Below are 22828 nucleotides of genomic sequence, written 5' to 3' on the forward strand. Positions count from 1 at the left end.
GGGAAGGCCCTTTCCTGTTTCAGCATGACAATGCCCCTGTGCACAAAGCAAGGTCCATATAGAATTGGTTTGTCGAGATTGGTGTGAAAGAACTTGACTGGCCTGCACAGGGCCCTGACCTCAACCCCATTAAACACCTTTGGGATGAATTTGAACACAGATTGTGAGCCAGGCTTAATCACCCGACATCAGTGCCCAACCTCACTAATGTCCCTGCAGCAATGTTCCAACATCTAGTGGAAAGCCTTCCCAGAAGAGTGGAGGCTGTTATACCAGCAAAGGGGGACCAACTCCATATTAATGCCCATGATTTTAGAATGAGATGTTCGATGAGCATGTGTCCACATACTTTTGGCCATGTAGTGTATTTATTTCATGATCACAACATAACACAAGTTGTTTTGTCAAGATCACAAGATACTTTTCTTGTGATCATTTTCTCGTGATCACGACATAACAAAAGTTGTTTTGTCGAGATCACAAGATAATTTCCTCGTGATCACAACATAACAGAAGTTATTTAGTCAAGATCACAAGATAAACCCTAAATAGGAGTGGACATATTGATGATAGATGGATAGCAATGTCAGTGCACCAGAGGCAGAAAGACTCTACAAAGATCTAAGACCTTCGAGTAGAGCATATCTGTTGTAAGTAGCCATGTGCTAATGTATAGGCCTTCTTATCAAAGCTCCAGCAATAAAAGGCAAACAATGGTAAACTGAGGATTTACACATTCCAAACAAACGGCAGGTGTTACAGTATGTGTCTAGTCAGTGAGATGATTTGTATGACTGGAGGAGCTGTCCTTCAGCACCACAACATTTTGCCCACCATTTGTGGCTGTAATGACAAATAGACTGTAGCCTACGTTAAATGTTGGAGTATTTAGAAACCCCAACGTGATTCACTTCGCCTGTTTTACTATTAAAAATGTTCTGTACTACTTTTTAATTGTTATTTGTGACTGTTTTTTTTCTATTGAGAGGCCAACCTCCCTGTTAAAACTACTAAAGAGATTTAAATAAACTTTTATTGGTAGTCTGGTAAACTTTCATTGGTAGTCTGCAACCACAGACCTCAATGTTAACTTTTCTTGCACTGAACATTCTACATTCAATCCATTTAAAATAGAAGTGCAACCACACTTTTACATGCCTTTAAAATTTGATTGTAATGGAGCAAAAACTGGAAGCCATCTATAACTGACAGATATAATGCAATTTTTGCCTGGGTTAATCACTGATCAAAATAAAAACGGAAGCGCTGATCCACCATGTGCGCTGCAGCCTCAGCCATACTGTCAATCTATCATCAATAAATCCAATCCTATTTATAGAGTTTATCACCTGACAACTTTTGTTATGTCTTGATAACGAAAAAATTATCTTGTGATCTCGACAAAACGAGGGTATATATTTTTTTATTTATATGTCCTCTCTGGACTGTCATAGGCCAGAGCGTTTGCACCTGTCTTTTCAAAAGGGAAATAAGCATTGAGTATGGAAGAAGAAGATAAGAAAACTGTGTGTGTCAGTCACATACTTTCACATTCATAACTTTTTAATCACTTAACATCATGGTGTTCGAGGTCTTTGACATGATGTCACACTTTGCACCATCTTTTGTCGGACACACCATATGTGGCTAGATGGTATACAGCTACGGACGGAAGTGACGCATAAACCGTCAAAATCATATTGTTTTGTAGTTTCGGGGAGAATTGTAACTAACCCTAAAACGAACTATTGTCCTAACCTTAATCTAACTATCCTAACCTGCTACGTTAATTATCTTAACCTGCTGCGTATGTTATCCTAACATGCTATGAAAAATCAATGTTCTTAGCTGTATACTATCTAGTCCTCACCAGGGGGCTCAATTATAACCGTTGCGTAAATTTAACACTAAATATCTGCTTGTGCCATTTCTGAAAAGACTGCACACGCACAAAAACTAAATGATGTAAATGTAAATGTAAAAAACATTTAGATGTATTAACTTGGCCCATGCCATACATACGCATGTTTCGCGTAATAAATCAGACCTGTCATGAAACTGTGCACGCGTGAACGAGCATTATAACTCCTGATGAAAAACACCCATCATTCATATTTTATGGTGACAATAACGCCCTTATTTGCTGTACTTAGGAAGTATTGGAATTAGGTCGACACAGTATCTAAGGAAATAGCAGTGCATGGCAAACTTGATCAAATGTCTTTAATATTGGAGGGGTTGGAGGGGTTGGCAGAATGTTTTCTTTTGCAGTGACATTTGCTGTGTCTGAAAGACAAAAACAATTGCACATTGTTGTGGACCTGTAAACAGATCATTTGAATTCAGTAATGTTTTTCATTTACTTTTTCCCGAACTGAAATGCTGCACTGCCCGCCAATTCGGAAACATTGTCTACTCTAAAACTAGCCTACAGTAGGCCTAATTACAGTGGTAGCCTATACGCTTCAATGCAAAATATAAACTGTCTGTTCACCTGTTAAATTCTACATTTACATTTACGTCATTTAGCAGACGCTCTTATCCAGAGCGACTTACAGTTAGTGAGTGCATACAATTATTATATATATTTTTGTATACTGGCCCCCCGTGGGAATCAAACCCACAACCCTGGCGTTGCAAACGCCATGCTCTACCAACTGAGCTACATCCTGCCGGCCATTCCCTCCCCTACCCTGGACAACGCTGGGCCAATTGTGCGCCGCCCCATGGGTCTCCCGGTCGCGGCCGGCTACGACAGAGCCTGGACTACTATAGGTTATAAACCGCGTTCCCTTTCTGATTATAGTATCTAATAGGTACAATGAGAGATGTGCATGGTCATTTGTTGTATGGCTACTTCGGGAATATGAACTCATCATGGCCAGCAAAGGTGAGGAATTTATTCTGCAATGGTTATAATAATGTATACTGTATGTATAATGTTTATAAATGAAATATTGTCTACTCAAGAAATGTGACATTACAGTATCCATCCATATGCGGTAGCCTACAAACGTCAATGGAAAAGGTGAACCGTCTGTTCTACCGTTAAACTGTGCTTCATATCGGGTCAAATAGAGCAAAATACTTGAAATAGCTTATCTATTTGCTACTGTGAAGGGGGTCCAATTAAATGAGAGATGGGACGAATGGTAGCCTATCCTAACTTGTTGCAGGCCTATAGGCTATTTCGCGAATATGAAACAATCACTACGAAAAGGTGAGGATTTTTGCTGTTCTCACTAACAGCAAATTATTACATATTTCTATTATATTTAGCTGCCTGTTTTTTTATTATGAATAAGAGTGTCATCATATATTCCTGCACAAGGCTACTACTAGGCTACTTCTGTCTTTTTGCAATGCATTACTTCAACCACTAGAAACTGTGCATACTCATGGTCTAAAGTTTGCGGGAGGATAAGCACATTATAACGTCAAGTTCAGTTTTTATAAATTCCAAGTTTTGCGTGAAAACTGTCGCACGCAAATTTTGGGGCATATTTTATTCTTATGCCGCATTAATAAATGAGGCCCCAGACCCCCGGTTTAATTTTTTTTATTCAGAAAAGCTGCGGGTTTTGTTGGTGACGTCACATCTAGGAAAGCGCACATTCCTGTCAAGGTGCATTGGTCAGACACAAGAGGATAATCTTTATTTTTCTGGAAAAAAACGGGCGATGACTCTCGTATGAAATAGCAAAGTAACGTAATAATTGGCTTAGATTATAGTATTACTCCAATATTTATCAAATAACCAGCTACATTCGTATTTTCCCAGCGTTGATAGCCAGCAGCGTTAGCTAGCTAGCTAACGGTAGCTATGTTTACTTCGTCTACGAGCTTCGTTGAACAGTTACGGGTACAACCCTGCAAGGAAAATATGGGCGATTGTAAAGTTTAAACGTCTATCTTCATATTGGCTATTGATCAATTTTGTTTACGGACATCATCTGACGGTGGAGCTAAGTTGATAGTTAGCTACGCTAGCTAGCTAACACTAACAAAGGTACTAGTAAGGCAAACTTGAAAGTTGTTTAGTTAGCTAGCACCACTAACGTTAGCTGTTATAAGTAACGTAGATATCAAGTTAACAGTTAGCTAGTAAATGCTTGATTTACAGCATAGTTGGCTAACTATAAATGTTGCCAATTTGCATAGCCAAATGTAACATTAATCGTTCTTATTGTTAACGTTACAGAAATGGATAAGCCTCCTTTCAGACAAAACCAAAACTGTGGAGACTGGGAATTCAAAGAGAGATTAGGCATGGGCGGTTTTGCCCATGTCTACCTGTATCAACATCATGTAAGTATTCAACTAGCTAGCTAATGTTAGCAACATTTCCATATTTAACCCTAGTTGTTCCAGACTTGAATCAAGGTAGCTACACATCCGGCTGCCAAATCAGACAAGTGTTGGAATTTGAGATATGTACAAGTAAGTGAAAGGGTGTCAACCACTTCCTAGATGTAAACAGTAGGCCTGACTGGGTGATAGATACTGTATCATAGGTCAAATGGTCACCAGTTGAGAGAAACACTGTGAAGCCTAATATTAGCTTTTGGAATACCTTACTGTTTTGTATTTTTCTCTCTGTGAATTCATAAGTACACATCTGTTGAATTGACCAGCTGTTCAACAGGTTCAATCATGATAATAGATTATACTTTTTTTTTCTCGTTTCCAAGGACACATCGGAAAAAATAGCAGTGAAAATGTGTCGCCTGGAGTTAATACCAAGAAACAAAGACAGATGGAGCAGAGAGATCCAGATCATGAAAAAGTTAGTCTTCAATGTATTATCCTTTTGTACATCATTGAAAGCCACACATATTTGAACTGTGTGACTTGTACCTTTTCATTGATACATATAGATCTGCATTTGCTTCTTGTTAGTATCAAGTACAATGTTTTTCTTGTCTCTTTCATATTCAGGTTGAATAATCTCAATGTAGTGACAGCGAGAGATGTGCCAGAGGAGATGAAGCACATTGCCTTAAACGACCTTCCACTGCTGGCCATGGAGTACTGCTCCAAGGGAGACCTCAGAAAGGTGGACAGCAGAGGATTAATACATAATTGTTAATTTTCCTTAAAGTCCACGAAAACATGTAATTTTGATTTTAAACCCCTCGGCACCTACATACTCTCCTGAGGGGTTAGAAGCACAGGGTTAGCCACTGCGCAGTGCACCTGAAGTAGTTAAGCGGTAAATGCCTTGCAGAAGGGCACAATGACAAAATATTGTTCTGTCATGAGGTCTGAAGTATAACAATTTTCATATTAGCAGGCATTTGTCTAACAATGTGTTTATGGTTGAATTTGACAGATGCTGAGCAAACCAGAAAATTGCTGTGGACTGAAAGAAAGTGAAGTGCTTTCCCTACTTAATGACGTTGGTATGTACTGTACCACACCATTGTATTGTGTATAAATCGTTGCTCTGCATAGAGCTGATTTCTGAATGGTCTTAACAGGTTCAGGCATCCAGTATTTACATGAAAACAAGATCATACACAGAGACCTTAAACCAGAAAACGTAGTGCTGCAGGATGTCAACGGAAAGGTAACCCAATATTTATGGACCAGCACACAGAATGTCACCATGCTCTGTTGTTTAAAACTGTCTACATTTTTGTGCTATTGGTGTTGTAAAGTGTGACATTGGCTATGGTGACATTGTCTGTTATTTTGAAAGATTACTGTTCATCTTGCAATGTTACTATTTCTCATAATGTTTTCCTTGTTCAGTTGGTTCACAAAATCATAGACTTGGGCTATGCCAAAGACTTGGACCAGGGGAGTCTGTGTACCTCTTTTGTGGGAACACTGCAGTACCTGGTGAGCATATTATCTATCCCCTGCAAGCACTCCTAGATTCCTATTGATTCAACGCTACACCACTGTCTTTGTTTGTTAAAACCGGACTTACATATTGATACATTGCATATATTTTCCCCAGGCACCTGAGCTATTTGAGAATAAGCCTTACACTGTCACAGTGGACTACTGGAGTTTTGGCACAATGATATTTGAATGCAGCTGTGGATTCCGTCCGTTTCTGCACAATCTTCAGCCTGTCCAATGGTAGTTGTCCCTCTGCATTTGATTGTGTGTCCAACCCTAAAGGAGTAACATTAAAACAGTAACACAGTTTTCAGGTGCTAGTTTTAATTCGAAGTTATCCTCCAAGGGGCACTAGGTAACCATCCTAAATTCCATTTCAATGTTGTTATTTTTCAGGGCCAGCAAAGTGCGGAACAAAGGCCCCAAAGACATCATGGCTGTGGAGGAATTGAATGGGGAAGTCAGATTCTCCACACATCTACCATACCCCAACAATCTAAGCAGGTCCGACGCCATCACACACTTCATTCTGATGGCATTATTAACTACCTGTCGACTAACTTGTCTATGTGCAGTTGAAGTCTGAAGTTTACATACACTTAGGTTGGAGTCATTAAAACTTGTTTTTCAACCACTCCACAAATTTCTTGTTAACAAACTATAGTTTTGGCAAGTCGGTTAGGACATCTACTTTGTGCATGACACAAGTAATTTTTCCAACAATTGTTTACAGACAGATTATTTCACTTATAATTCACTGTATCGCAATTCCAGTGGGTCAGAAGTTTACATACACAAAGTTAACTGTGCCTTTAAAGAGCTTGGAAAATTCCAGAAAATGATGTCATGGCTTTAGAAGCTTTTGATAGGCTAATTGACATCATTTGAGTCAATTGGAGGTGTACCTGTGGATGTATTTCAAGGCCTACCTTCAAACTCAGTGCCTCTTTGCTTGACATCACGGGAAAATCTAAAGAAATCAGCCAAGACCTCAGAAAAAATTTGTAGACCTCCACAAGTCTGGTTCATCCTTGGGAGCAATTTCCAAACGCCTGAAGGTACCATGTTCATCTGTACAAACAATAGTACGCAAGTATAAACACCATGGAACCACGCAGCCGTCATACCACTCAGGAAGGAGACGCGTTCTGTCTCCTAGAGATTAACGTACTTTGGTGCGAAAAGTGCAAATCAATCCCAGAACAACAGCAAAGGACCTTGTGAAGATGCTGGAGGAAATGGGTACAAAAGTATCTATATCCACAGTAAAACGAGTCCTATATCAACATAACCTGAAAGGCCGCTCAGCAAGGAAGAAGCCACTGCTCCAAAACCGCCATAAAAAAGCCAGACTAAGGTTTGCAACTGCACATGGGGACAAATATCGTACTTTTTGGAGAAATATCCTCTGGTCTGATGAAACAAAAATAGAACTGTTTGGCCATTATGACCATCGTTATGTTTGGAAGAAAAAGGGGGTTGCTTGCAAGCCGAAGAACACCATCACAACCGTGAAGCACGGGGGTGGCAGCATCATGCTGTGGGGGTGCTTTGCTGCAGGAGGGACTGGTGCACTTCACAAAATAGATGGCATCATGAGGAAGGAAAATTATGTGGATATATTGAAGCAACATCTCAAGACATCAGTCAGGAAGTTAAAGCTTGGTCGCAGATGGGTCTTCCAAATGGACAATGACCCCAAGCATACTTCCAAAGTTGTGGCAAAATGGCTTAAGGACAACAAAGTCAAGGTATTTGAGTGGCCATCACAAAGCCCTGATCTCAATCCTATAGAAAATTTGTGGGCAGAACTAAAAAAGAGTGTGCGAGCAAGGAGGCCTACAAACCTGACTCAGTTACACCAGCTCTGTCAGGAGGAATGGGCCAAAATTTACCCAACTTATTGTGGGAAGCTTGTGGAAGGCTACCCGAAACGTTTGACCCAAGTTAAACAATTTAAAGGCAATGCTACCAAATACTAATTGAGTGTATGTAAACTTCTGACCCACTGGGAATGTGATGAAAGAAATAAAAGCTGAAATAAATCATTCTCTCTACTATTATTCTGATATTTCACATTCTTAAAATAGTGGTGATCCTAACTGACCTAAGACAGGGAATTTTTACTCTAATTAAATGTCAGGAATTGTGAAAACTGAGTTTAAATGTAGTTGGCTAAGGTGTATGTAAACTTCCGACTTCAACTGTATAGCAGGGGTGCACAGCTCTGGTCCTCGAAGGATGTGTATGCTGGTTTTCATCATAACCTTTAGCCACAGACTTTCTACCTGGGGAAACTAGGGGCCTGCTCAGTAGGGTGCCATGTAACAGAACATTGATATATATATATATATATATATATATATATATATATATATATATATATATATATATATATATATATATATATATATATATAGTACATTTTTATTTTATTTTTCACAGATATGATTGTCTGTCATGTAGAACAGTGAATCGTGTCAGCTCAATTTATGACAACATTCTGAATGTTTCACCTCATTGCGTAGCATAACTTGAAAATCAAAAAGCAGGACTCTGTAACTGGAGAGAAACGACCCTTGACCTGTATAGAGTGGACCTATTTGTTTCCCCTCCACCAGGGGGGAAGTTCATTTATGTTGTGCTCATTCAGGACACTGCTGGAGCCCATGGAGATGCTGCTTCAACTGATGCTGAAATGGGATCCTGTCCAGAGGGGAGGCAAGACCAACGCTGACAGCAAGAAACCCCAGTGCTTTGAAGTGCTGGAACAAATATTATGCATGAAGGTTAGTTCTGTAATGTATCATACTGTATCTCTTGAGCTGACCTTAGTCTTTCAGATTCTCTGTCAAGGCTGGCCTCATTTATGTGGTTTGGTCTCATAGGCAAAATTGTTGGCCTGTTAGTGCTTGATATTTTGGATTGACTCAATCTGCTAGCCAATCGGCTTCCTTTATTTTACCCATATATTCTCTCCCATTTGCAGGTTGTCCACATCCTGAACATGACCACGGCCCAGGTCCACTCCTTCCAACTGGCCCCAGACGAGAGCCTCCATAGCCTGCAGCGCCGCATCGAGACAGAGACCAAGATTGAGCTGGTCAACCAGGAGCTTTTGCAGGAGACAGGGGTGTCGCTGGACCCCAGGAAGGCTGCAGCCCAGTGTGTCCTTGACGGGGTGGTAAGACTCCTTTTGGTTCCACTCTGCTACTTTGGTGGTGTAATGTTATTTGTTAGAATGTAGTTTTGATTGCCTGGATACCCAAACTCCTTGCTCTGGCCAAATGCTACGCCATGCCCATGGACGTTAGTTTCTTCTCCGCAGTGAGTCTGGATCTGAGTACCTCCCTGACAATTTCTAGAATGGAAATCCGTTCTGGACCATCTGATTGGTCCCAGAAACCGATAGGTTGGGCCAGAGCCAAAACACATGTGGGTAAAGCGACGTTTTGAAAATTCGTCATTGGCATTGATACTCTGATTGGTTAGAGATGATCCAATCACTGATAACTTTGTTTTGTACAACACCCCTTATTTTGACGTCACCACAAACGACTTCAATGACGGCAGTCTCAGACTGAAGTATGTAATGAACGATAGAGCAGCGGAATAATTCATTTTGAGTCGTCAGTCAAGTTTCGATACAACACATTGGAAATCTTAGTCACCTCTTTAGCATTAAAATGTTTAGCATTTGACCTCCATGTAAAGTGGTTGTGTGTGTGTTTTTGTGTGTTGTTCAGCGAGGCTGGGACAGTTACATCATCTATTTGTTTGACAAGAGCCTCACCAAGTACTCTGGTCCCTTCAGTGCTAGACAGCTGCCTGATAAAGTCAACACTATTGGTGAGTCCTGCCTTCTCTGCCCACTGATAAATATTTTGAGACGTTAAGCCGATTGGATCAAAATACAAGCTCATGCAATTAGAGGTAGTGCTTTGTTTTAGTTTTTTGGGCAAAAACTGAATTGAGCATTCGGTTAAACTAGTGCTTCTTCCATCGTTTGGTTCAAAGATGTCTTCAGTTTGTTCTTCCGTCATATGTACCAAGACTTATGTAGAAGCTTGTCATCCTTTTTCCCAGTACGGGAGGCTAAGTCCCAGCTGCCCCTGGTGGTGCTGAAGAAAGTGTGGGGCGAGGCGGTGAGTTACATCTGTGGACTGAAGGACGACTACAGCAGATTGTTCCAGGGCCAGAGGGCTGCCATGTGAGTAAGCCAGCCTGCTGTACGAGAATAAAACAAATCTGAAAGGAAGTGAGGTTCTTTATGTTGAGACATTACCATATTCCCAAACCGAAATGGCTAAAAGAAGTTCCCAGACTTGCTTATGAAGAATCAGCCATTTGCTTTTTCATCTGTGGCGTGTGAGTCAATGTTCTGAGCTTTGCAGTCGCAGCCGTGCAGCTCCTTCACAGCTACCACACAGAAGCTTTCCAGCCCGCGCAGAGAAGCACGAGATTGAACTCCAAGGAACTTCACTAGAGTTGCCTCATTAGTTTACACTAGCTTTCAGATAAACTTTTCTTTCTGATGTGGGAATTGTGGTCGAATTAACATAATATCACCCCCTTTAAATGCAGCAAACCTAACTTTGCAAGATTGAGTCAGTGATTTTGTTGTAGGCAAGAAGTTGGAGTAGAATTTGTGCATTTTGACAGGCACGAGTGAGTGGTCTTTCAATTACCCGCGGGCGCGAGTAGATGCTCTTAAAACTGGTACAGCCTCACTGTTCAAAGTAAAAGCGTTCCAGAAATCGCACAGAAGGCTCACAATGTTCACCTTTCCGCTCACGAGCCCTGAAATTTGTTCGACACTGACATTTTTTGGAGGGGAAATTGGTGTGATTCTGTGTTATCTTGATGTACATTACTGTCTTTGAACAGACAGTTATTCTATTCTGTGTGTTTGTCCAGGCTGAGCCTCCTGCGCTACAACACCAACCTGACCCGGTGCAAGAACGGCATGTTTGCCTTTTCCCAGCAGCTGAAGGCCAAGCTGGACTTCTTCAAGAGCAGCATTCAATACGACCTGGAGAAGTACAGCGACCAGATGCATTATGGGATCTGTGAGTGTCTGCTGGCTAATGATTGGTAGTGCCAAGAATAGTCACCCACATAGCCCTGTGTCTGAAATGGTACCATTTTCCTTATATAGTGCGCTGCTTTTGGATCAGGGCCCATAGTAGGGAATAGAGTGCCAGTTCAGAAGCAACAATGGTTTTGTATTGTGAAAAGATGGAGTTTTGTGTTTTTTTCTATCCTACAGCCTCAGAGAAGATGCTGAAAGCCTGGCAGGAGAATGAGGAGAAGGCTGCTGCGTATGCACAGGTACCAGCAGGGATGGGGACAAACTTAGGAATCTTGTTGTATGCATTCCAGGTGTAAAATATATTCTCATGTACAATGGGTTTTATTCATTCCAAATTGATTTTTGGTATCGAACACAACTGCCCTTGTTTCGGTAAAAGGCTGAGGAATGGGACTGGAGAAATGTACCCACTCAAATTCATAGACCGAGCTATGGATGCAAGGACTGACCATCCATGATATCAAAATTTATAGTTTTGACCATGTTTTGAGGCTATAAACTGTTTGTTTAGAATTACTTTGTTTACAAATATTGGACTAAAACAAGCTTATATTTGGGGTTCTGATGGGGTATGACAGTTGAACTAAGCTCATGAGGCATTAATACGTTACAGTGCCTTCGGAAAGTACATTTTTATAAATCCTCAGCATTCTACACACAATACCCCAGAATGACAAAGCAAAAACAGTTTTTTTTAAATATTCATACCCTTCGCTATTAGACTCGAAATTGAGCTCAGGTGCATCCTGTTTCCATTGATCGTCCTTGAGATGTTTCTACAACTTGATTGGAGTCCACCTGTGGTAAATGCAATTAATTGGACATGATTTGGAAAGGCACACACCTTTCTATATACAGTGGGGAGAACAAGTATTTGATACACTGCCGATTTTGCAGGTTTTCCTACTTACAAAGCATGTAGAGGTCTGTAATTTTTATCATAGGTACACTTCAACTGTGAGAGACGGAATCTAAAACAAAAATCCTGAAAATCACATTGTATGATTTTTAAGTAATTAATTTGCATTTTATTGCATGACATAAGTATTTGATATATCAGAAAAGCAGAACTTAATATTTGGTACAGAAACCTTTGTTTGCAATTACAGAGATAATATGTTTGTGGTAGGTATTGACCAGGTTTGCACACACTGCAGCAGGGATTTTGGCCCACTCCTCCATACAGACCTTCTCCAGATCCTTCATGTTTCGGGGCTGTTGCTGGGCAATACGGACTTTCAGCTCCCTCCAAAGATTTTCTATTGGGTTCAGGTCTGGAGACTGGCTAGGCCACTCCAGGACCTTGAGATGCTTCTTACGGAGCCACTCCTTAGTTGCCTTGGCTGTGTGTTTCGGGTCGTTGTCATGCTGGAAGACCCAGCCACGACCCATCTTCAATGCTCTTACTGAGGGAAGGAGGTTGTTGGCCAAGATCTCGCGATACATGGCCCCATCCATCCTCCCCTCAATACGGTGCAGTCGTCCTGTCCCCTTTGCAGAAAAGCATCCCCAAAGAATGATGTTCCCACCTCCATGCTTCACGGTTGGGATGGTGTTCTTGGGGTTATACTCATCCTTCTTCTTCCTCCAAACACGGCGAGTGGAGTTTAGACCAAAAAGCTCTATTTTTGTCTCATCAGATCACATGACCTTCTCCCATTCCTCCTCTGGTCATTGGCCAACTTCAGACGGGCCTGGACATGCGCTGGCTTGAGCAGGGGGACCTTGCGTGCGCTGCAGGATTTTAATCCATGACGGCGTAGTGTGTTACTAATGGTTTTCTTTGAGACTGTGGTCCCAGCTCTCTTCAGGTCATTGACCAGGTCCTGCCGTGTAGTTCTGGGCTGATCCCTCACCTTCCTCATGATCATTGATGCCCCACAAGGTGAGATCTTGCATGGAGCCCCCAAGGGTGATTGACCGTCATCTTGAACTTCTTCCATTTTCTAATAATTGCGCCAACAGTTGTTGCCTTCTCACCAAGCTGCTTGCCTATTGTCCTGTAGCCCATCCCAGCCTTATGGAGGTCTACAATTTTATCCCTGATGTCCTTACACAGCTCTCTGGTCTTGGCCATTGTGGAGAGGTTGGAGTCTGTTTGTTTGAGTGTGTGGACAGGTGTCTTTTATACAGGTAACGAGTTCAAACAGGTGCAGTTAATACAGGTAATGAGTGGAGAACAGGAGGGCTTCTTAAAGAAAAACGAACAGGTCTGTGAGAGCCGGAATTCTTACTGGTTGGTAGGTGATCAAATACTTATGTCATGCAATAAAATGCAAATTAATTACTTAAAAATCATACAATGTGATTTTCTGGATTTTTTAGATTCCGTCTCTCACAGTTGAAGTGTACCTATGATAAAAATTACAGACCTCTACATGCCTTGTAAGTAGGAAAACCTGCTAAATTGGCAGTGTATCAAATACTTGTTCTCCCCACTGTAAGGTCCCACAGTTGACAGTGCATGTCAGAGCAAAAACCAAGCCATGAGGTAGAAGAAATTGTCCATAGAGCTCTGAGACAGGATTGTGTCAAGGCACAGATTTAGGGAAGGGTACCAAAAAATGTCTGCAGCATAGAAGGTCCCCAAGAACACAGTGGCCTCCATCATTCTTAAATGGAAGAAGTTTGGAACCACCAAGACTCTTCCTAGAGCTGGCCACCCGGCCAAACTGAGCAATCGGAGGAGAAGGGCCTTGGTCTGGGAGGTGACCAAGAACCCGATGTTCACTCTGACAGAGCTCTAGAGTTCTTCTGTGGAGATGGGAGCCTTCCAGATGGACAACCATCTCTGCCTCACTCCACCAATCAGGCCTTTATAGTAGAGTGGCCAGACAGAAGCCACTCCTCAGTGAAAGGCACATGATAACCCGCTTGGAGTTTGCCAAAAGGCACCTAAAGACTCTGACCATGAGAAACAAGATTCTCTGGTCTGATGAAATCAAGATTGAACTCTTTGGCCTGAATGTAAAGCGTCACGTCTGGAGGAAACCTGGCACCATCCCTACGGTGAACCATGGTGGTGGCAGAATCATGCTGTGGGGATGTTTTTCAGCGGCAGGGACTGGGAGACTAGTCAGGATCGAGGGAAAGATTAATGGAGCAAAGTGCAGAGAGATCCTTGATGAAAACCTGCTCCAGAGTGCTCAGGACCTCAGACTGGGGCGAAGGTTCACCTTCCAACAGGACAACGACCCTAAGGACACAGCCAAGACAACGCAGGAGTGACTTTGGGACAAGTCTCTGAATGTCCTTGAGTGGCCCAGCCAGAGCCCGGACTTGAACCTGATCGAACATCTCTGGAGAGACCTGAAAATAGCTGTGCAGCAACTCTCCCCATCCAACCTGACAGAACTTGAGAGGATCTGCAGAGAAGAATGTGAGAAACTCCCCAAATACAGGTGTGCCAAGCTTGTAGCGTCATACCCAAGAAGACTCGAGGCTGTAATCGCTGCCAAAGGTGCTTCAACAAAGTACTGAGTAAAGGGTCTGAATACTTATGTAAATGTGATATTTCAGTTTTTTTATTCTTAATAAATTAGAAAACATTTCTAAACTGTTTTTGCTTTGTCATTATGGGCTATTGTGTGTAGATTGATGAGGGGGAGGGGGGGGAGGGACTACTTAATCCAGTTTAGAATAAGGCTGTAACGCAACAAAATGTGGAAAAAAGTCAAGGGGTCTGAATACTTTCAGAATGCACAGTATATTCTTCAAGAATCAATGGGTACATATCATTAATTTATATGTCCAAAAAATTGATGTAGCAACTGAAGATTGCCCATTTAACCACAGATCTAGAATCAGATTACCCCACCAATCCTAACTGTAATCATCAGGTTAATAAAAGTATGACCCTCTATCAGTGCTTAGGGACAACCTCTACCTATTACCATTGAAAGACCATGTGTAATGTGTCTTGTCCACTAGGTGGCGGAGGTGAGCCACCTGGATGAGGAAATCATGTCTTTACACTCAGAGATTGTGGAGCTGCAGCGGAGTCCCTACGCCCGTCGCCAAGGAGACGTCATGGAGCAGCTGTGAGTGTTCTATGCTAGGCATGAATGACATGCTCTGTCTCTACTCAATGAAACGCATCAAGGGTCTATCTAAGTGTCGGAGCGATGTTTTATCGATTCCTGGGGTCATTTCATGTTGTCATGTGTATCTGAACTATACGCCGTTCAAGCAGGCAGAAATATAGCCGGTATGACGCAAAACTTGTCATACCGGCTGTATTTCTGCCTGCTTGAACGCGAATCGATAGAACATCACTCAGAGATGCACAAATACAATATAACATTAAAAACGGGTTACTCTTTCCTTTTAAGTAGAAGTGGATGGAGCCTTATTGAGATGTTTGGTTTCTGTGTCAGGCTAAAGCTAGTAGGTGACCTGACAGCTAACCTAATGTTTTTGTTTGTTTTTATTTGCATTGCCAGAGAAGTGTTTCCCAACCCTGGTCCTCCAGTACCCCCAACAGTACAGTTTCGTTATAGCCCTTGACAAACACACCTCATTCAACTCATTGATGGCTTGATGATTAGTTGACAAGTTGAGTCAGGTGTGCTTGTCCAGGGTTACAATAAAAATGGGTACTGTTGGGGGTACTCGAGGACCAGGGTTGGGAAACACTGATCTAGAGTACTCAAATGCAAACTTTTAAGAAGAAAAGGTCAACTCTGCTGTATAAAATTCATGTGATTTCAGAGAGAAGGCGGCGATTGAACTCTACAAACAACTGAAGATTAAATGCAGAAGTAAGCCACTTTTGTCCAATAAACAGTCACTGCATTGCAGCTGTCGTAAATTTCCATAAGACGGTAGTACTTTTGGATATTGAATAGAATCTGTAATCGTACGACTGTAGTTCTAAACAATACCACCTTCTGACACCAGTGTGCTGTTCTTCCCTCAGCGCCTGACCCTGATGTGAGCAGCGACAGCTCCGAGATGGTTAAAGCCATCATCCAGACTGTCCAGAACCAGGACAAGGTCCTCCGAGACCTCTACACACACCTCAGGTAGACAGGGTCTGTTCAGTGGACTGTCATATCACCTGGGTCACCAACTGAACGTTGCAGATAGAAATATAATTCATAGAGCTGACATGATTCTATACTCTACATGTCAGAGAGGCATGTCTGTTCTATGCAATATATTTATCTCGAATTCTGAACGTTCCGCAACAATGTGGTGATATGGCTGCCTAGTTGGATTTTGTCCTCTTTGCTATTCCTGAGGTTTTACCGTCTGTCCCCCCATGCAGTAAGATCTTACTGAGCAAGCAGAAGATCATTGACCTGTTCCCGCGCATTGAGAAGACGCTGGAGAACATCAAGGATGCCGACAACACCGTGATGCAGATGCAGATCAAGAGACAGAGAGAGTTCTGGCACCTACTGAAGATTGCCTGTGTGAGTGATGGAGAGGTTTTATCTATAGAACCAGAGTTAAGTTAGTCATAAGATCATGAACTCATGTGATTTACTCTAAGATGGCATTGGGTTATTTTAAGTTGTGCAATTTTCTATAGAACTCACTTAGCTAGCTAGGTCATAATATGTGAACATGTGTTCAATGTAAGTAATGGCATTTGTCTTCTCCCAGGCTCAGAACTCTGCAAGGAACTCGATAGCAGCCAGCCCAGAGTTGTCCAACCCCCTGCAGGTGTCCCAGTGGGCCCAGTCTGCCCAGCCCATCAGCAACCCTCACCCCCTCACCTCCCTACCTGGACCCAACGATAGGTACTGGGCTATACAGTAGACAGACAGGAGGGGTTGATGTGTTATGTAGCAGACTGAAAAGGAATGTCCTTAGTACAGTAGGTGACTTGTCTCTCTATCTTTCCCTCCAGTGATGCTGCCCCACGTCTGCTTCAGGAGAACCAGAAGTACCTCAGTCAGCTGACCAGCCTGATGCAGGAAGCTGCTGACGAGCAGTCCAAAAGCATAGTGGTGAGTTGGGCCATTTTCTCTCAGCTGGCAAGACTTGTAATGGAAGCCTGGTATTCTGTCAATGCAGTGGCTTATATTTCACTGTTGCACGTCACCACATTTTCTGCAGTGTGTTAAGTCACACACATCTATACTGAACAAAAATATAAACTCAACATGCAAAAATTTCAACAAATGTACGAAGTTACAGTTCATATAAGGAAATCAGTTAAATAAATTACTTAGCCCTTAATCTATGGATTTCACATGACTGGGCAGGGGCGCAGCCATAGGGTGCCTGGGATAGCACAGGCCCACCCACTTAGGTGCCAGGCTTAACCACGGGGCAGCCATGCCCAGCCAATCAGATTGAGTTTTCCCCACAAAAGGGCTTTATTACAGACAGAAATACTCCTCAGTTTCATCAGCTGAACGGGTGGCTGGTCTCAGACGATCCCGCCGGTGAAGAAGCCTGATGTGGAGGTCCCAGACTGGCGTGGTTACACGTGGTCTGCGGTTGTGAGGCCGGTTGGACGTACTGCCAAATTCTCTCAAATGACGTTGGAGGTGGCTTATGGTAGAGAAATGTACATTTAATTCTCTGGCAACAGTTCTGGTGGACATTCCTGCAGTCAGCATGCCAATTGCACGCTCCCTCAAAACTTGAGACATCTGTGGCATTGTGTTGTGTGACAAAACTGTACATTTTAGTGGCCTTTTATTGTCCTCAGCACAAGGTGCACCTGTGTAATGATCATGCTGTTTAATCAGCTTCTTGATATGCCACACCTGTCAAGGTGGATGGATTATCTTGGCAATGGAGAAATGCTCACTAACTGGGATGCAAACCAAATTTGAGAGAAATAAGCTTTTTGTACGTATGGACATTTTCTGGGATCTTTTAGTTCAGCTGATGAAACATGGGACCAACACTTTTCATGTTGCGTTTATATTTTTGTTCAGTATATTTATAACATGTAATTGAAACCTGAAACATGTAGGTACTTGTTAAATTGGCACCACTGATGTGCTTCATTTACCAGTCACACTCTTATGTAAGTCCACTCCCTATCAGGGTGGGATTCGGTGTCCCAGGTCAGGAGGGTGATGAGGTTCCCTCTCAATCTCTTTTATCCAACCTTGTGTTGTATTAAGTGTGCTTAGACATTTCCTTAAGGCTAACTGGCTAATCTCATCCATTCAAAACATGTCTGGGGAGGTTGGCTGCCTTTGCTGGAGGGCACTGAGCTTGATACTGTGTCTAAACCACAACCCAAACACCATGGTCGTCACTAGTTACCACAGCCACAAAGTCAAACCCCACCTATTTCTACAATTTGTCTTCTTCAAATGTGATTTTAAACCTTAACCACAACCACACTGCTAACCTTATGCCTAGGCTTAAATTAAAACCAAAAACCACATTTTTGTTTTTATAATTTTTTTACGATATAGCCAATTTTGACTTTGTGGCCACTCCACAGTTAACCCTTTGTTTGTTACAGCGACAGCCTTAAAGCTACATTGAGGTCAAGTGTTATGTCATAATCTCTTTGTAGGACCAAGATTGGAGCTGGACTAAATACGAAACGTTGTCTACGAAACTGCAAAAATGAAATGTGTGAATACATGTCAACAACAAACAAAGCACCGTCCAGCTCATCCCTGCCTGCCCTCCAACCAAGTAACACTAAGGACTGAATTTTGTTAACATAATGGAGTCACGGTGGTTTATGTAGCTGTACATTTTGATGTGTGGATTTGGTCATTCACTTTAACGGCTAACTTGAGCTTCTAAAAACAAAAAGGCAGATAACAAAATACACATGCTCAATGGTTTTCTCTTCTCCATTTTCTCATCTATTTGGTGGGACAGGTGGATGATGTATCATTGTTTTTATATGAACAAAAAAACTATCTGAACACAGAAGACATGTCAGTTGTCCTTTACTCTTCAAGCAAATGTCACCTTTTGCCTCCCAGATCATTGTGAAAATCTAAGTACCACTATTCATCAAAGTCCATATTTTACTATTATTATCTTATTCAAGTATCAGAATAACTTAAATCAGGTGAACTGTGGCATCTGATTGTGAGTCAAAGTTTTGGAATTATGGAGTATAGCTAGAAAGTGTTTGGGCTAAGGAAATGGGACTGATAAGAAAGCTTTATATGCATGCACGTTTGTATTGAGCCCCATCATCATGTATCATGTGATGTGACACAGCACAAGGAAAAGAGAGAGGGGGAAGGAAATTACAATCAAGCAACAGCACTTTGACATTCCCAAGTATCCTCATTGAAGTAGTCAGACATCATGGGTCCTAGATTCCCCCTAGAACCCTGTTGCTGAGTCTGTGCCCTTGTGACACACCTCTTGTTACAATCACCCAATGGGACAGGAAATGTATAAACTGTATTTAAAATCAAGTCCTGCATCGATCAAGGGGAAAGTGTTTTGACCGTATGTAAATCGTATTTTGATTTAATAAAAGTATTCTATCATGACTAAACACACTTTACATGGAAGGGGGAAAGATGGACATCCTATAGTTACTTTGTGACGTTTGTGACCAAGGATGCTGGTATGTTTTTCCTTTTGTTGATATGTTTAAACCTGAAAATAGAATACCACAAGTTCAATTCAATTTGTCAGGTGTGCTTTAGTGTGCTTTCTTTTCACTGGATGCTCAATGTATGGATAAATATTGCGGGCCATGATAAATGATTGAATGTACTGTAGTTACAAACCCCAGAGGTGTAACTTAAGTGTTGAGTGTAACCAAGATAAAGCGCACACTTTGCTCCAGAAAGAGATGTACGTTAAATCTATAAGTTGTATTTATGTAGTTTAAATGCAATGGATAACATTTATTTGTATTTAAGTGACATGCTATGTCAGTTTCCCGCTTCAAGGTTTGTCTCCGTCTGATGGTTTTAACATGTCTAAATGTTTACTTTTTAGCAATTGTATTGTATAGATATCAAACATTGACTTGGTATTACAATAAAAACGGACTTGGCATGAATTTGAATTGCTTATGTTAGTTCTAATAGTTCTAAGAAGCTAATGTTTGTGGTACACCCTGTTTCTGCCAGTGGTGACCACTGTCCATATTTTCTGCTCTACCAAATTCCAAAGGTGGATTTTAACTGAGGCTTGCTGAAGACTGCGGCATCTTTGTGAAAGAGAGAAAAGGTTTTATGAAGGAGTTGTTCAAAGAATGTTTTGATAATTCTAAACGATCAATCCATAAATAACGGTGTCTCTTGCGCTTTTGGCAATGATTTCACGAGGCCTATTTCACATGATATGCCTAAATACTTATAACCACAAGGCTTATAAATAAACACTTATTTTGATTATTTAATTACCTACATGTGATTTCAAGTTATCCATTTGGAGCGCAACATCACATTGTTAAAAAGGATGTCTAAATTGGGCATGCCAATAAATTGTGAAATTGAAGGCATCTAGGGCTTATGTTAACTTTGATTGTGTTTGATGAAAATGTTAGAACTTTCAAATGTATGCCTACTGTGCCAAAGTGATTTAGAGTTGTTAAACAGGAGTGAGGAGTGTGTTGAAATAATGGTAATTATTGTCAAAATTCCACTTTTAACAACCATCAGAATTGGTTGAAAAAAAGTTATCCGTGCCAACATACAGTGGGGGAAAAAAGTATTTAGTCAGCCACCAATTGTGCAAGTTCTCCCACTTAAAAAGATGAGAGGCCTGTAATTTTCATCATAGGTACACGTCAACTATGATAGACAAAATGAGGAAAAGAAATCCAGAAAATCACATTGTAGGATTTTTTATGAATTTATTTGCAAATTATGGTGGAAAATAAGTATTTGGTCAATAACAAAAGTTTCTCAATACTTTGTTATATACCCTTTGTTGGCAATGACACAGGTCAAACGTTTTCTGTAAGTCTTCACAAGGTTTTCACACACTGTTGCTGGTATTTTGGCCCATTCCTCCATGCAGATCTCCTCTAGAGCAGTGATGTTTTGGGGCTGTCGCTGGGCAACACGGACTTTCAACTCCCTCCAAAGATTTTCTATGGGGTTGAGATCTGGAGACTGGCTAGGCCACTCCAGGACCTTGAAATGCTTCTTACGAAGCCACTCCTTCGTTGCCTGGGCGGTGTGTTTGGGATCATTGCCATGCTGAAAGACCCAGCCACGTTTCATCTTCAATGCCCTTGCTGATGGAAGGAGGTTTTCACTCAAAATCTCACGATACATGGCCCCATTCATTCTTTCCTTTACACGGATCAGTCGTCCTGGTCCCTTTGCAGAAAAGCCCCAAAGCATGATGTTTCCACCCCCATGCTTCACAGTAGGTATGGTGTTCTTTGGATGCAACTCAGCATTCTTTGTCCTCCAAACACGACGAGTTGAGTTTTTACCAAAAAGTTATATTTTGGTTTCATCTGACCATATGACATTCTCCCAATCCTCTTCTGGATCATCCAAATGCACTCTAGCAAACTTCAGACGGGCCTGGACATGTACTGGCTTAAGCAGGGGGACACGTCTGGCACTGCAGGATTTGAGTCCCTGGCGGCGTAGTGTGTTACTGATGGTAGGCTTTGTTACTTTGGTCCCAGCTCTCTGCAGGTCATTCACTAGGTCCCCCCGTGTGGTTCTGGGTTTTTTGCTCACCGTTCTTGTGATCATTTTGACCCCACGGGGTGAGATCTTGCGTGGAGCCCCAGATCAAGGGAGATTATCAGTGGTCTTGTATGTCTTCCATTTCCTAATAATTGCTCCCACAGTTGATTTCTTCAAACCAAGCTGCTTACCTATTGCAGATTCAGTCTTCCCAGCCTGGTGCAGGTCTACAATTTTGTTTCTGGTGTCCTTTGAAAGCTCTTTGGTCTTGGCCATAGTGGAGTTTGGAGTGTGACTGTTTTAGGTTGTGGACAGGTGTCTTTTATACTGATAACAAGTTCAAACAGGTGCCATTAATACAGGTAACGAGTGGAGGACAGAGGAGCCTCTTAAAGAAGAAGTTACAGGTCTGTGAGAGCCAGAAATCTTGCTTGTTTGTAGGTGACCAAATATTTATTTTCCACCATAATTAGCAAATAAATTCATTAAAAATCCTACAATGTGATTTTCAGGATTTTTTTCCCTCAATTTGTCTGTCATAGTTGACGTGTACCTATGATGAAAATTACAGGCCTCTCATCTTTTTAAGTGGGAGAACTTGCACAATTGGTGGCTGACTAAATACTTTTCCCCCCCACTGTATTAGGCCATAATTAAGAGTAGGTAAACTGATTGTGTCAGGCGAAAATTATACCAAACATTTTACCATTGCAACATTTGATGCGTTCACATTCACCGTGGTTGTCTGAAGCGACGTGTGCTATAGAGTTCACAGCTGGCGATGCCTCATCGGAATTGGTTATTCCCAATTTGCAACAACGTCAATGAGCGTCATCACTATCTTTCCTTTGCGGTACCTCAAACTGTCTTGATTACCAGCTGAGATAAACTTGAATGAGTTCATTTTACTCCTGGCTCACAGTTTGTCTGGGTAGTGTCTTAACATCATCCTAAACCCTACTCTGAGCTGGATGTTTTTTGTTGTCTTAAAACAGGTTTTAACAGGATCCCTAAGCCCTTTTCTGAGATGCTTTGTAGATATGGGCCCAGTTCTGTTCCTGCACACTAAAGCTGCGTTTACACAGGCAGCCCAATTCTGATCTTTTTTTAAACTGATGTATCTTTTGATCAATGACATCAGCTCTGAAAAAGATCTGATGTGATTGGTCAAAAGACCAATTAGTGTAAAAAATATCCGAATTGGGCTGCCTGTGTAAATGCAGCCTAAGAGTCAGTCACTGATTCAATACATGAGTCACTGACCACTGAAGCATGTGCAGGATATACTGGTCTCCTTGCACTTTCCCCACCCTGTCATTATTACCCA

The 22828-nt window shown here is 41.7% G+C and overlaps 1 protein-coding gene across 1 annotated transcript; it reads left to right on the forward strand.

Moving 5' to 3' along the window:
• The first annotated feature begins 3595 nt into the window (after positions 1 to 3595).
• LOC311136403 (inhibitor of nuclear factor kappa-B kinase subunit alpha-like) lies at positions 3596 to 19907 on the forward strand. The gene is made up of 22 exons (XM_084170514.1): positions 3596 to 4009; positions 4202 to 4308; positions 4692 to 4786; positions 4939 to 5056; positions 5333 to 5402; positions 5481 to 5569; positions 5755 to 5844; positions 5966 to 6090; positions 6247 to 6354; positions 8504 to 8639; positions 8840 to 9034; positions 9597 to 9699; positions 9937 to 10060; positions 10768 to 10919; positions 11120 to 11181; positions 14873 to 14982; positions 15653 to 15702; positions 15861 to 15966; positions 16212 to 16359; positions 16553 to 16689; positions 16800 to 16899; positions 18438 to 19907. Exons 2-22 carry the CDS (start codon positions 4204 to 4206, stop codon positions 18492 to 18494), a joined length of 2280 nt encoding a protein of 759 aa, XP_084026640.1. The 5' UTR covers positions 3596 to 4009; positions 4202 to 4203; the 3' UTR covers positions 18495 to 19907.
• The last annotated feature ends 2921 nt before the right edge of the window (positions 19908 to 22828 follow it).

Source organism: Coregonus lavaretus, assembly GCF_964263955.1.
Source record: "Coregonus lavaretus genome assembly, chromosome: 1".
Taxonomy (NCBI): Eukaryota; Metazoa; Chordata; class Actinopteri; order Salmoniformes; family Salmonidae; genus Coregonus; species Coregonus lavaretus.

What these genes read in the sequence shown, in the direction of transcription:
- LOC311136403 (XM_084170514.1), top strand. Translation starts at nt 4,204, where the DNA reads ATGGATAAGCCTCCTTTCAGACAAAACCAAAACTGTGGAGACTGGGAA. An exon ending in TGCAGGATGTCAACGGAAAG is followed by an intron (nt 5,570 to 5,754) that starts GTAACCCAATAT and finishes TTCCTTGTTCAG; the next exon opens with TTGGTTCACAAAATCATAGA. An exon ending in AGTGTGTCCTTGACGGGGTG is followed by an intron (nt 9,035 to 9,596) that starts GTAAGACTCCTT and finishes TGTGTTGTTCAG; the next exon opens with CGAGGCTGGGACAGTTACAT.